General features: G+C 41.7%; 1 protein-coding gene across 1 annotated transcript; it reads right to left on the bottom strand.

The window, feature by feature from the left end:
• Positions 1-10,500: 10,500 nt before the first annotated feature.
• LOC134991865 (2-oxoglutarate receptor 1-like) lies at positions 10,501-11,473 on the bottom strand. Its single transcript, XM_063950751.1, has one exon. It carries the CDS (start codon positions 11,437-11,439, stop codon positions 10,501-10,503), a length of 939 nt encoding a protein of 312 aa, XP_063806821.1. The 5' UTR covers positions 11,440-11,473.
• Between the last annotated feature and the right edge of the window lie 2,679 nt (positions 11,474-14,152).

Here is a 14,152-nt window from a genome sequence, read left to right as displayed (position 1 = left end):
TTAGCTTAGCAGAAGTGCAACCGAAAGGTTAGCTGAACTGCTCAAAAAAAAATTCATGCAGTTTCTGAGCAGCTCCAAACCTACTCCTACCTTGCGATCACTGCAGACAGTTTAGTTCCTGTTTTGACATCACAAACACGCCCTGCGTTTTCGGCCAGCCACTCCCCCGTTTCCCCAGGCACGCCTGCGTTTTTACCTGACCCGCCTGCTTTTTTTTTAGCACACTCCCAGAAAACGGGCAGTTACCACCCAGAAACACCCACTTCCTGTCAATCACTCACCGATCAACAGAGCAACAGAAAAGCGTTGCTCGACCCTGTGTAAAACTGCATAGTTTTGTGTGAAAGTACTTGGCGCGTGCATACTGCGGCCCATACGCATGCGCAGAAATGCAGATTTTTAGCCTGATCGCTGTGCTGCGAACAACGGCAGCTAGCGATCAACTCGGAATGAGGGCCTATGTACGATATAGGCAAAGGAGGGGTAATGCACTCGACTGAAGCGTAGTGGAGAATGATTTCCGTCTTGTGCAAGGTTCTCCAACCCTTCGAACTTGCCACACGTGAAGTCAGTTCAGACACTGCCAGCTTGAGTCAGGTCATTCCCCTCATCAGGCTATTGCAGAAGCAGCTAGAGAAATTGAAGGAGGAACTAAGATGGAGCGATTCCGCTAAGTATGTGGAACTTGTGGATGGAGCCCTTCATTTGCTTTGCCAGGATTCAAGGGTGGTCAATCTGTTGAAACCAGAGCATTACATTTTGTCCACCGTGCTCGATCCTAGATTTAAAGCCTACGTTGTATCTCTCTTTCTGGCAGGCACAAGTCTGCAGAGGTGCAAAGACCTGCTGGTGAATAAATTGTCTACTCAAGCGGAATGTGACCCGTCAGCTGCTCGTCCATCAATTTCTCCCGCCACTGGGGCTGCAAGGAAAAGGATAAGATTTCCTAGCCCACCCGCTGGCGGTGATGCAGGGCAGTCAGGAGCGAAAGCTGACATCTGGTCCGGACTGAAGGACCTGCCAACGATTACTGACATATCTACTGTCTCTGCATATGCTTCTGTCACCATTGAAAGAATGGTGGAGGATTATATGAGTGACAGCATCCAAGAAGGCATTTCAAACAGTCCGTATGTATACTGGCAGGAAAAATAGGCAATTTGGATGCCCTTGCACAAACTGCCTTTATTTTACCTAAGTTGCCCCCCCCCACCAGTGTGTACTCCGAAAGAGTGTTTAGTGCAGCCGGTAACCTTGTCAGCGATCGGCATAGGAGGTTACTTCCACAACATGTGGAGAAGATGATGTTCATCAAAATGAATTATAAATTCCTCCGGGAAGACCTTTACCAGCAATTGCCTCCAGAAAGTACACAGGAACCTGTGATGGTGGATTCCAGTGGGGACGAATTAATACTCTGTAAGAGGATGTACACAGTGAAAGGGGTGAGGAATTGGAGGATGAGGATGAGGTCGACATCTTGCCTCTGTAGAGCCAGTTTGTGCAAGGAGAGATTGATTGCTTCTTTTTTGGTGGGGGCCCAAACAAACCAGTCATTTCAGCCACAGTCATGCGGCAGACCCTGTCGCTGAAATGATTGGTTTGTTAAAGTGTGCATGTCCTGTTTATACAACATAAGGGTGGGTGGGAGGGCCCAAGGACAATTCCATCTTGCACCTCTTTTTCTTCTTTGATTCATGTGCTGTTTGGGGACTAGTTTTTTTAAGTGCCATCCTGCCTGACACTGCAGTGCCACTCCTAGATGGGCCAGGTGTTTGTGCCGCCCACTTGTGTAGCTTAGCTTAGTCATACAGTCTCCTTGGTGCAACCTTTTGGCCTAAAAACAACATTGTGAGGTGTTCAGAATAGACTGGAAATGAGTAGAAATGAATGTTATTGAGGTTAATAATACCGTAGAATCAAATTACCCCCAAATTCTGTGATTTTAGCTGTTTTTATGTTTTTTCAAAAATCATCCAGATCCAAAACCAAAACACGAAAGGGTGGTTTTGGCAAAACCAAGCCAAAACCAAAACACGAAAGTGGAATTAGAACCAAAACCAAAACACAAAACACGAAAAGTGCCTGCCGCACATCTCTAAAATATACACACACAGATATACACAGACATACACATATACACACAGACATACATAAACTAGAGATGAGCGGGTTCAGTTCTCAGAGAACCGAACCGTACCGAACTTTGCCTTCCGAGTTCGGATCCGAGCCAGGCTCGGAATTTCCCTCTTGACTCGGAAACCCAAACGTGGCAAAACGTCATCATCCCACTGTCGGATTCTTGCGTGATTTGTATTCCATATAAGGAGCCGCGCGTCCCCGCCATTTTCACTCCAGTCTCAGAGAGTGTATAGAGAGGACATGTCCTCAGTGTTCAGTGTCTGTGTGTTGGGGCGGGAAAGTGGGGTGGCAAGTGTTGTCACTCAGTGTATTGTTGTGCTGCATCAGTCCTGCCAGTCACAGTGTTGGTGTTCTCTGCTGCCATATATCCAGTGTAGCTGTATAAGTGGTGCTGTGTTGTGCAGGCCAGTCCAGTGTAGTCAGTGTATTGTGCTGTATCAGTCCAGCCATTCACAGTGTTGGTGTTCTCTGCTACCATATATCCAGTGTAGCTGTATAAAGTGGTGCTGTGTTGTGCAGACCAGTGGTAGTGTCCTGTGTCATCAGTAATTCCAGTGACGATATACGCTGCTGCTATATATCCACTGCTGCAGTATAACAATTATAACAACCTGTTGGGATGCATCAGACCAGTGGTAGTGTCCTGTGTCATCACTAATTCCAGTGATGATATACGCTGCTGCTCTATATCCACTGCTGCAGTATAACAATTATAACAACCTGTTGGGCTGCATCAGACCAGTGGTAGTGTCCTGTGTCATCAGTAATTCCAGTGACGATATACGCTGCTGCTATATATCCACTGCTGCAGTATAACAATTATAACAACCTGTTGGGCTGCATCAGACCAGTGGTAGTGTCCTGTGTCATCAGTAATTCCAGTGACGATATACGCTGCTGCTATATATCCACTGCTGCAGTATAACAATTATAACAACCTGTTGGGTTGCATCAGACCAGTGGTAGTGTCCTGTGTCATCAGTAATTCCAGTGACGATATACACTGCTGCTATATATCCACTGCTGCAGTATAACAATTATAACAGCCTGTTGGGCTGCATCAGACCAGTGGTAGTGTCCTGTGTCATCAGTAATTCCAGTGACGATATACGCTGCTGCTATATGTCCACTGCTGCAGTATAATAATTATAACAACAATCTGTTGTGCTGCATCAGACCAGTGGTAGTGTTCTGTCCATTAGTCATTCCAGTCATTCCTGTGCCGCATATTGTCTCATATAACTCCCAAAAAATAATGGAGAACAAAAATTTTGAGGATAAAATAGTGAAAGATCAAGAAGAACCACTTCCTCCTAGTGCTGAAGCTGCTGCCACTAGCCATGACATAGACGATGAAATGCAATCAACGTCATCTGCCAAGGCCAATGCCCAATGTGATAGTAGAGGGCATGTAAAATCCAAAAAGCCAAAGTTCAGTAGCAAGACCCACAAAAAGAAATTGAAATGGTCTGAGGAGAAACGTAAACTTGCCAATATGCCATTTACGACACGGAGTGGCAAGGAACGGCTGAGGCCCTGGCCTATGTTCATGACTAGTGGTTTTAGCTTCACATGACAATGGAAGCCCTCATAACTGAGGCCTTTACACTTATGTTGGTGTTAGACATGCGCCCGGTATCCGCCATTAGTGCAGTGGTATTTAGACAATTGATGGAGGTATTGTGTCCCGGTACCAAATCCCATCTAGATTTCACTTCACTAGGCAGGCGATAGCGAGATTTTGCCATTTAATTCCAGTGATTTGGACGTATAATTACAGTGATTTTGCCAATTAATGTCAGTGATTTATAATTATTAATTACAGTGATCTTGCCATTTAATTACAGTGATTTGGATGTATAATTACAGTGATTTTGCCAATTAATGTCAGTGATTTACAATTATTAATTACAGTGATCTTGCCAATTAATTCCAGTGATTTGGACGTATAATTACAGTGATTTTGCCAATTAATGTCAGTGATTTATAATTATTAATAACAGTGATCTTGCCATTTAATTCCAGTGATTTGGATGTATAATTACAGTGATTTTGCCAATTAATGTCAGTGATTTATAATTATTAATTACAGTGATCTTGCCATTTAATTCCAGTGATTTGGACGTATAATTACAGTGATTTTGCCAATTAATGTCAGTGATTTAAAATTATTAATTACAGTGATCTTGCCAATTAATTCCAGTGATTTGGACGTATAATTCCAGTTGGAATTGCCACTGCAGTGCCACGCCTAGATGGGCCAATTCTGTGTGTCGCATGGCTTAGTCATACAACTACCTCAATGCAAATCTTTTTCTTTTTTGCATGATGTGCTGTTTGGGGCCTTTTTTAAATATCTGCCCTCCTGTCTGCCACTGCAGTGCCACGTCTAGATGGGCCAATTGTTTGTGTCACTTGGCTTAGTCATATAACTACCTCATTGCAATTCTTTTTCTTCTTTGCATAATGTGCTGTTTGGGCCTTTTTTTTTTTTAATATCTGCCCTCCTGTCTGCCACTGCAGTGCACTCCTAGATGGGCCAATTGTTTGTGTCGCTTGGTTTAGTCATACAACTGCCTCATTGCAAATCTTTTTCTTCTTTGCATGATGTGCTGTTTGGGGCCTTTTATTTATATCTGTCCTCCTGTCTGCCACTGCAGTGCCACGTCTAGATGGGCCAGTTGTTTGTGTCGCTTGGCTTAGTCATACAATTACCTCATTGCAATTCTTTTTCTTCTTTGCATCATGTGCTGTTTGGGGCCTTTTTTTATATCTGCCCTCCTGTCTGACACTGCAGTGCCACTCCTAGATAGGCCAGGTGTTTGTGTTGTCCACTTGTGTCGCTTAGCTTAGTCATCCAGCAACCTTGGTGCAACCTTTTGGCCTAAAAACAATATTGTGAGGTGTGAGGTGTTCAGAATAGACTGGAAATGAGTGGAAATGAATGTTATTGAGGTTAATAATACCGTAGAACCAAAATTACCCCCAAATTCTGTGATTTTAGCTGTTTTTATGTTTTTTTCAAAAATCATCCAGATCCAAAACCAAAACACGAAAAGGTGGTTTTGGCAAAAAGAAGCCAAAACCAAAACAGGAAAGTGGAATTAGAACGAAAACACAAAACACGAAAAGTGCCCGCAGTATATATATATCAACACACACACACACACACACACACACACACACACACACACACACGCGTATACACATTAGCACACAGACATATACACACACATTTACACACAAACACAGACATATACACATAAACACACAGTATACACACAGTAATTCTCACCAAGAGGGCAGCAGCAGAGCAGCTTCTCGTTCCAGCCTGGAGGGGTGGAACTTCTATGTGATTGACAGGCTGGACATCCGTGGGTAGAAGGAAAGGACTGAGGAAAAGGAAGGGGTGGCCACCACACTGCCTGCATGTTCCAGATCACTGAATGCAGATCCCTGACAGCCAAGAAAGTTCTTCTGACAAGCCTTCAAACCTCCCCTCTTCCCTAATAACACACCACACTGCACTGCCCTGCACTGGACTCTCTGCACTGTGCAATCAGTGATATGCAACATGCAGACAGTGTGGTGGCCACCCCTTCCCTCTCTTCTAGTCATCTCCTCCTACCCCTGCCCGAGATCCCGGCTCTCAGCTGTGCAGTGAGCCGGTGCCTTCTGTCCCCAGTGGCGCCGGGAGCTCGAGCTCCACTTGTTCCACCCTCCCTACGCCCCTGAATTAACTATATGTGATTTTGATCCTTCTCCTGTATAGATCATATACTGTATGACATTTTATAGATATGCAGAGGTTTATTAATATGCTCTATCATAACATTCATATCCGTTTTTGTAATTGAATCTTACAAGTACAGTATAGAAAGGGTTATATGTCATGTACATCTTTTCTTCACCTATTCTCGGACTTGCCATGGAAGACCCCAATGTAAATGCTCTTTGCTTTGTTTATCCTGACTTTGTATACTCTATTACTTGATTGTTGAATTTCTATGCAAACTTCAAATACATTTTTGAAACTAATTCTGTTTTGGAAACATTACGTATGAGGTGGCAAGATGACATCCAAGATGAACTGGCAGAAAGGCATTCAGTGGCTTGGACTGATACAGATGGTGACAAATCTGGGGAGGATAGGTAGATTTTAGTATTTTCCAAATACAGATGATACTGAAATCTGGAAGAGCTGATAAGTTTGCCACAGTGACATGCGGTGGGGTGAGGGAGGTGAGGCAGAGCCTTTCCTGTCATACTAACATATATGCCAGAGGTTTCAATATATAAAGTATATGAAAAATACAAAGAATATACAGGTTGAGTATCCCATATCCAAAATGCTTGGGACCAGAGGTATTTTGGATATCGGATTATTCCGTATTTTGGAATAATTGCATAACATAATGAGATATCATGGTGATGGGACCCAAGTCTACTCACAAAATGCATTTTAAGTTTCATATACCCCTTATACACACAGCCTGAAGGGTAATTTTTGCCAATATTTTTAATAACTTTGTACATTAAACAAAGTGTGTGTATATTCACAAAATTCATTTATGTTCCATATACACCTTATACACACAGCCTGAATGTCATTTAACATAATATATTTAATAACTTTGTGTATTAAACAAAGTTTGTGTACAATGAGACATCATAAAACAAAGTTTTTACTATCTCAGTCCTGCTCCAAAAATTCCGTATTTCGGAATATTCCGTATTTCAGAATATTTGGATATGGGATACTCAACCTGTATTAGAAATATCTTCTTTGCGTTATTCTAATAATTTTTATAGTCAAACGTCTGCAGTAAAAAGTCTATGGCAGGTGAGGCAGTGCCTCCCCTGCCTATTTTTTCCGCACATCTCTGATCAAAACTCACCAAATTTTCAGCAGAATATACTATTGCACCTGTGTATAATGCCCACATGCACCTCTTGGCTCATATGTTGTGTGTAAATCTAACTCTGGTACATGTTAGTGCCTCCTGAGCCATTTACCTCACCGCACGTCCCTGGTTTGCCAAGAGATGTGGTATAGATTGAGAAAAGCAGAGGACCTAAGACTGAGCCTAGCGGTACTCCACCTAATAGAGATTGCGAAAAGGAGGTGGATTCAGAGAAACAAACAGTGAGAGCTATTAAATAGGTAGATTAAGAACCAAGAAAGGGCTGTGCCCTGGAGACCTAGGGATTGTGTCAAAAGCAGCAGAGAGAGCAAGGAGAATAAGAAGTAATAACCTTTAGATTTAGCAGTGACCAAATAATTCACTACATTAGTCAGTACTGTCTCAGTGGAGTGTTGGTTACGAAAGCCTGACTGAAGTGGGTCCAATAAGTTATGTGAGTTAAGAAAATGTGTGAGGTGAGTGTAGGCAAGTCTATCAAGTAACTTGGAGGGGCATGGGAGCAGGGATATAGGACAGTAATTTCTAAACCTCTGTGCGTAACCCTAACCTCCCTGTGGTGGTGCCTAATCCTAACCCTTTCTTCCCCGCAGCATAATCCCCCGGGGGTGTCTAACCCAATTTACCCTCCCTGCCGCCTAAACCTAACACCCACACATGCAGCCTAACCCTAACCCCCCTACCTGATGCCTAAACCTACACCCCCCCCACCCCCCTGTACAAAACCTAAGATTGTGGGTATACTTACGGTTGGGATGTCGGCTGTCAGGATTAAGGTTGCCGGGATCCCAACAGCCAGCATCTTGACCGTATCCCCTTATTTATGATGGTATAGGCTCAAGAGGAGAAGTAGTAGAGTGGGTAGATGAGAAGAGTGTAGAAACTTCATCTTTATTTGTGGGATCAAATGAAGAGAAGGTGTCAGAGGGTTCAGGAAGGGAATTGAGCAGGTCACTGGCTGTGGCCATTTCATTTCAGATCTTATCAATCTTGTCCTTGAAATAGAAAGCGAGATCTTGTGCACTGATAGTAGCTGGTGGGATTGGTAAGGAAGGGATAAGAAGTGGTTTAAATGTATTAAAAAGTCACTTGGGATTAGAGGATTGAGCTAATTGTCTTGTTTTATTCAGAATAAGGATGCACTGTAAATAAATACTGCATGCACCTAAAAGGAAACTTCAGATCTGAGAAGTCAATGTATTTTTTTTTTAAAAAAAGGGCTTATCCCAGTGTCTCAAAATGTGTGAAAATGCATTCTGTGCAGAAATCACAGATTTCCTCAGCTACGTCTGACTGATTGCCCACTTAAGCTAGGGCATCAAAACATTCTGTTAATTTATCAAGTGACAAAAAGTTTAGCTGTGTGTAGGGCAGTATGTGTCCCTGGCCCTGACCACCATAAAATCTTGGGACACCTAGTTTCTTACTTATGTCCAACAATGTATCTAGCATGGTCTCTGGCTGCATACATGTGGCCCAAGTGGTGCATCATTTACTGAAGTAGGTACAGTAGCATAGCTCCTATTGTCTACACAACATGGAGCCCTGTAGAACCAATGAGGTATCATGGATACCTCTCAGGAATTAGAATGTCAGTGTTCCAGTCTCAGATTTGCAGAACAGTTTTAAAGAAACCTCGTGGGACTAGCAATACACTTCTGGAGTTGCTGAACTAATAAGGTGAGAGATATTAAACTGCAGAGTGATCAAAAAAAGTCTGAATTAGGAGTACTATTATCACCACCGCCAGCAGTATCCTTGTTACTACTAGTACAACTCAGCTGTCATCTCTGTCCCTGCTATTACTACTATGACCTAGCTGTCCATTGCACCACTGCCACTACTACCCCACTCCCAACTTTCATCTGTGTCCACACTAATACTATTACTAAGCCTCTGCTGTCATCTGTGTCCTAGTTATTGCTACTATTCCCAGCTGTCATCTGTGTACCAGAAACTACTTCCCCAGCTGTCATCTGTGACCGTTCTACTACTACTGCTACCTTCCCAACTTTCATTTATGATCCCACTAATACTATTACCTCCCCCCTACTGTCATCTATGTCCCTTCCTACTATTATTTTTATTATTATTATTATTGTTACTACTACTCCCAAGCTGTCATCGGTGGCTCTCCCTGCTACAACCACCCATCTGTCAACTATGTCCCTGTAACTACTAGTATACCCCAGTTTCTCTGCTACTACTACCCTCTAGCTGTTATCTACATCCCTGCTATTACTTCTACCTCCTAGCTGTAATTTTCATCCCTGCCACTACTACCTCTCATCTTTCGACTATGTCCCAACTAACACTACTACTAAGCTCCTGCTGTCATCCATGCCCTTACATTTACTACTACCCCTCATGTAATTTAAGTCCATGGAACTACTCCCCCAACTATCATCTGTGTCTATGCTGCTACTACTACTACTACACACATATGTAATCTATGTCTATGCTACTACAGTACTTCCCTACCAAATTGCCCCACTAATACTATTACTTCCATAGCTGCAAATATTGTCAAAATAAAGTGGTAAATTCACCCGTGCCACTGCAGTCCATAAAAATTGGATACTTATCTGCTCGGCAGTAAATTGTTACTGTTTTTTTTTATCAATTCAGGTGGAAATGGATATTTGTTTTTTTGTTGAGACAGGCGCAATAAAACAAATTATTTTTGGATATTCATTAGAAATATGTTATTGGGCACCGGTTGTGACTATATAGAAGCTAGCAGTGTAATTCTCATGTCAAATTATGTGAGATAGTGAGTGCCTTTGGTCACTCTTACAAGCATGATCTAATGCAGGTTCACAGAAAGGGATGTGCACCTCTTCCAAACATAGGCTAGCCCCTTCTCTCCAGAGCAACATACATTTCCCACCCTACTCCCCAGGCCATACACAACCATTCCTCCTCACCACCGTGGGACATACACTACCATTTGTCCTTCACCCCTTCCCTGGAACATACAGTACCCACCCTGTCCCCTGGATAAACACTACCATTCCTCTCCCCCCTTTCCTGGAACATGAACTTCCCACCCACTTCCCTTCCCTATTAATGTGAGGAGAATGTGCTAAAGCCGACTTCCACCTTTGCTAGCTTTTGTCACCTAGTAACACGACACATGGGGATTATATAAATGTTTTAATACATTTTGATCCCAAACAAGGTTTTTTATCATCTGAAAAAAGGGCTTTTTCTTTTTTCTGTTTAAAATAATATCTATATAATTGGTTAATTATTATGTCATAATATCAATTGACATTAGGAAGACATCTGTATTATGGTAAATATAGTATCCCCTGCTATAAATGATTACATATTTGTGTAACCTGTACAAAACCAACTTTGTGCTTTTTATGTGGCTATAGACTGAGCTATAATATACTTACTGTTTTCAGTATCATATATAGCCTCATCTGATTTATGGTTGCTGTTTATAGGGATTTGATTTATAAACTGACTGAACAGCATGCTGGAAATTCCCACCAACAGCAACATATAGTAACAAATTACCAAATGTATTGAGTGAGGCTATCGGTCTAGATGCTATATATATGGCATGGATATATTTTTCATACATACAGCCTACAGGATGCAGTCGAGTTTCAATACGAATAGCTCTAAAAATGTGTAAAGGTAAGAAACAAGCATAAAACACAACCAAGAGAATGACAACAAGCCTTCGAGCCTTCTTCTTAGGGGTGTCATTTGTATAAGGTCCATTTGCAAGGCTGCGGTTGATGGAAGTATAAGAGAGAGTCACTACTATTAATGGTAATGCAAAGCCAAGGGAAGTAAGGCAAGCATTATACCAGCGCACATTGTATTCATCAAAGGACACGGCAAAGTCCATGCAAGACAATGTGTCCTGTAACTCTGTCATTAGGATAATCATGGGAAGGACCTCGATCAGTGCAACTATCCACACAGTTGCACAAGCTATAACTGCCCACCTCCTTTTGTGTATAGAGTGGAATTTCATAGGGTGAACAATGACAAAGTAACGGAAGATACTGAAGCAAGTGAGGAAGAGAATGCTGCCATAAAGGTTAAAATGAAAAACAAGGCGGATCAGCTTGCACATAAAGTCCCCAAGACTCCATTGCTCCTTATTTGCGTAATTGTAAACCAAGAAAGGTAAGCTGCAGAGGTGCATGAGGTCTGTGATAGCCAAATTCAGCAAGATGATGATACTGGTTCTCCATGGCCTCATCTTCATGACATATACTGAAATTGCAATAATATTTCCTGGAAATCCAATTATAAAGATGCTGCTGTACATAGTAGGTAGAAAGTACACCTTGATGAAATTGTCCACTAGAACGTTAGTACAGTTTGTTGTTTGTGAGGTGCTGAACATAAAGCTGGAGTTGTTGTTATATTCAGAAACATTGTCCATTGTCATTATCCTGCTGGAGGAAACAGACTTTATAAATAATATGTAGAACAGAGTAGCTTGCAGCATTATAGCCATTTACATATGTAACATGTAGGATCACTTATTACAACATAATGTACATAAACAATCAACCTTTAATTATTTATTTCTTCAACAATACAGGGAGATAAAGTGGGGTATTCAATTATCCGCAAATTCGCGGCAATTTTGCGCCCGAAAATTTTTCGTGGCAATTGGCCGAAAATTGCCGCGAAAACGCTCCGTTTTTCGACCTATTCAATTCCGACCGTGAAAATTCTTGCAGTGAAAAGTGCAGGTGAAAATGGGGAAATCAGCCTGTACCCCAAAAAATGCTAAACTAACATAGGAAAACAGAAGAGAAGTGTGTTAGAGATCACATTAGAGCGTTTTGGGGGACTTAAATTGTGTGAAATGGCTGTTATATGCATTTTTTAAAAAATGCAAAAAAATTATAGAAAGCTATTTTTTTTGAGCAAAATAAATGCTCTCATTAAATTTGGTGTACATGAAAATGGGTATAAGTATATATTTGGGTCATTTTAGGGTACTTTAAAAAAAAGTGGAAACAGACTGATTACTCCCATCTGCAAGCCTAAAAAACACCTGTCCCACTCATAAAGCACCCCAATATACCTGTCCCATACCTTGAACCCCAATTTCCATGACTTTTTACTTTTTCACCCCAAAAATGACATGTCATTATTGGCCAATTAAAAATAATTAAAAACTTCAACGTGCCTAATTAGTCATTAAGGGGGGTGTCCCAGGAGTTCTGTACCATATCCAAACATTTTTACCTTAAAATAGTGACTTTTCCCAACTTTTCACCTGCTTCAGAGAAGGTGAAGTGAAATTAGTGAAAAAATTATCACCGATAAATTTTCCAGGATAATTGAATAGCCTGTAATTGCGTTTCACGTGAAAAGTCAGTTTTTTCACCCGAAAACCGGACTTTTCACGTGAAAAGTCCGTTATCACTGCTAATTGAATATACCCCAAAGAATGAAAATGGACACATTACTGGAAAGTGGTCATTACTCCATATAGATACTAGAATGCAATGTGTAGTATGATGAACATGTGCAAAGCATATAGGTAACTGGAAGAGAAGTACTTCAAGTCTTGGGTCTACTTTTCAGCTATTTCCTAATGTTCATTAAGTCATCAAAGTTCCCAACATCAGTATAGACTGAAAGTAAAAAAAAAAACCCTAAGATCCAGAAATGGGCAGAAAAAAATATATGTGTATCATTAACATTGACTAATACCTGCATTTCTCTTTCAAGAAAAGTCTCTCAAAACACAGAAAACAACCAAATAAAACAAAATTGTGCACATAACATTACCAGAGTGTGAACTGCCACCCTGCAAACACAATCTTGCTCTGTATGCACATGGACATTTATCATTTAGATCAGTGGTTCTCAACCTCAGTCCTCAAGAACCCCCAACAGTGCATGTTTTCCAGGTCACCTAGCAGTTGAACAGGTGTATTCATTACTCATTGACACATTTTAAAAGACCCACAGGTGGAGCAAATTATTTCACTTGCAATCCTGTGAGGAGACCTGGAAAACTTGAACTGTTGGGGTACTTGAGGACTGCGGTTGAGAACCACTGATCTAGATCAGTGGTTCTCAAACTCGGTCCCCCAAACAGTTCACTTTTGCACATGGCACCTGCAAATAAGAGTTTATGCTGTGCTGTTTAGAGCTTTGTATTAAGTACATTTATGCTAAATCATACTTGCCTGTAATATCGGCATTGTACAGCTGGACGTTGCCATGATGATGCGACCGCGAACACCGCACCCCCTGTGCTGCCTCTTGTACTAAGCCACAGTCCTGCAATGCCCCCATGCTGCGTCATGCCATTTCTTCTCCCAAAGGAGTTAGTCATAATTTTGGCAACCCTGAGCTAAATGCATTTGCTTAAAAGTACATCTAAAATGTAACTATGCTATATTATCTATGGATGTATCAATATTCGCATGCAGGGACAGAGCTTGCAAAAAAACTCTATCCCTGTGAATGCCCTCCACAGCCTTATCTGGATATTTTATTTAAAAATACCCTGAATATGTTGCGCGCATGTGCAGGCACCAACATCAATGCTGCTACTGTCATACCGCAACTACCCCTCTCTGTGCCGCGAATCCCCACCGCTGCTCATACTCAACTACATGATCTACATGATTGGTGATCAGTGATTAGTGATCCAGGAGGGCAGCTGGTCATCGGATCCTCTTGCTGCTGTAACACCAGTCACAGAGCAGTGCAGGTAGACCCGATAACCGTCCATCCTCTATGGAGCACCGATTACTGGTCCCTGGGTGTAAGGCAGTATAAAATATATATTTTTTTCATTTTCTCACAGTGATCAGCCTGTACATCCATCGGAGACACATAGCTCATCACACTATCCAGGTCCCAGCACAGCTTTCTCTGCCTTCGGACAGAGAAAGGTGTGCACGAGGCAGATATACGGCAGTGAGCCCTGTGATTATGCTATCTGAAAATAGTGTTATTATCACAGGGCTCACTGCAGGGTTTTATTACATATTTTTTTTAGTAAATTTGGCCAGATCGCCTTTCCAATTCTAAGTATGGGACATGCAATCTGGTTACTATAAAAATGAGAATTAAAGGGTTTG

This window comes from Pseudophryne corroboree, chromosome 2 (assembly GCF_028390025.1).
Source record: "Pseudophryne corroboree isolate aPseCor3 chromosome 2, aPseCor3.hap2, whole genome shotgun sequence".
Taxonomy (NCBI): Eukaryota; Metazoa; Chordata; class Amphibia; order Anura; family Myobatrachidae; genus Pseudophryne; species Pseudophryne corroboree.
Note: the sequence above shows the minus strand (reverse complement) of the source record. Positions and strands in the feature narration are given on the sequence as shown.

Excerpts from the sequence above, each read along its gene's own strand:
- LOC134991865 (XM_063950751.1), bottom strand. The coding sequence starts at position 11,439 with ATGTTCAGCACCTCACAAACAACAAACTGTACTAACGTTCTAGTGGAC.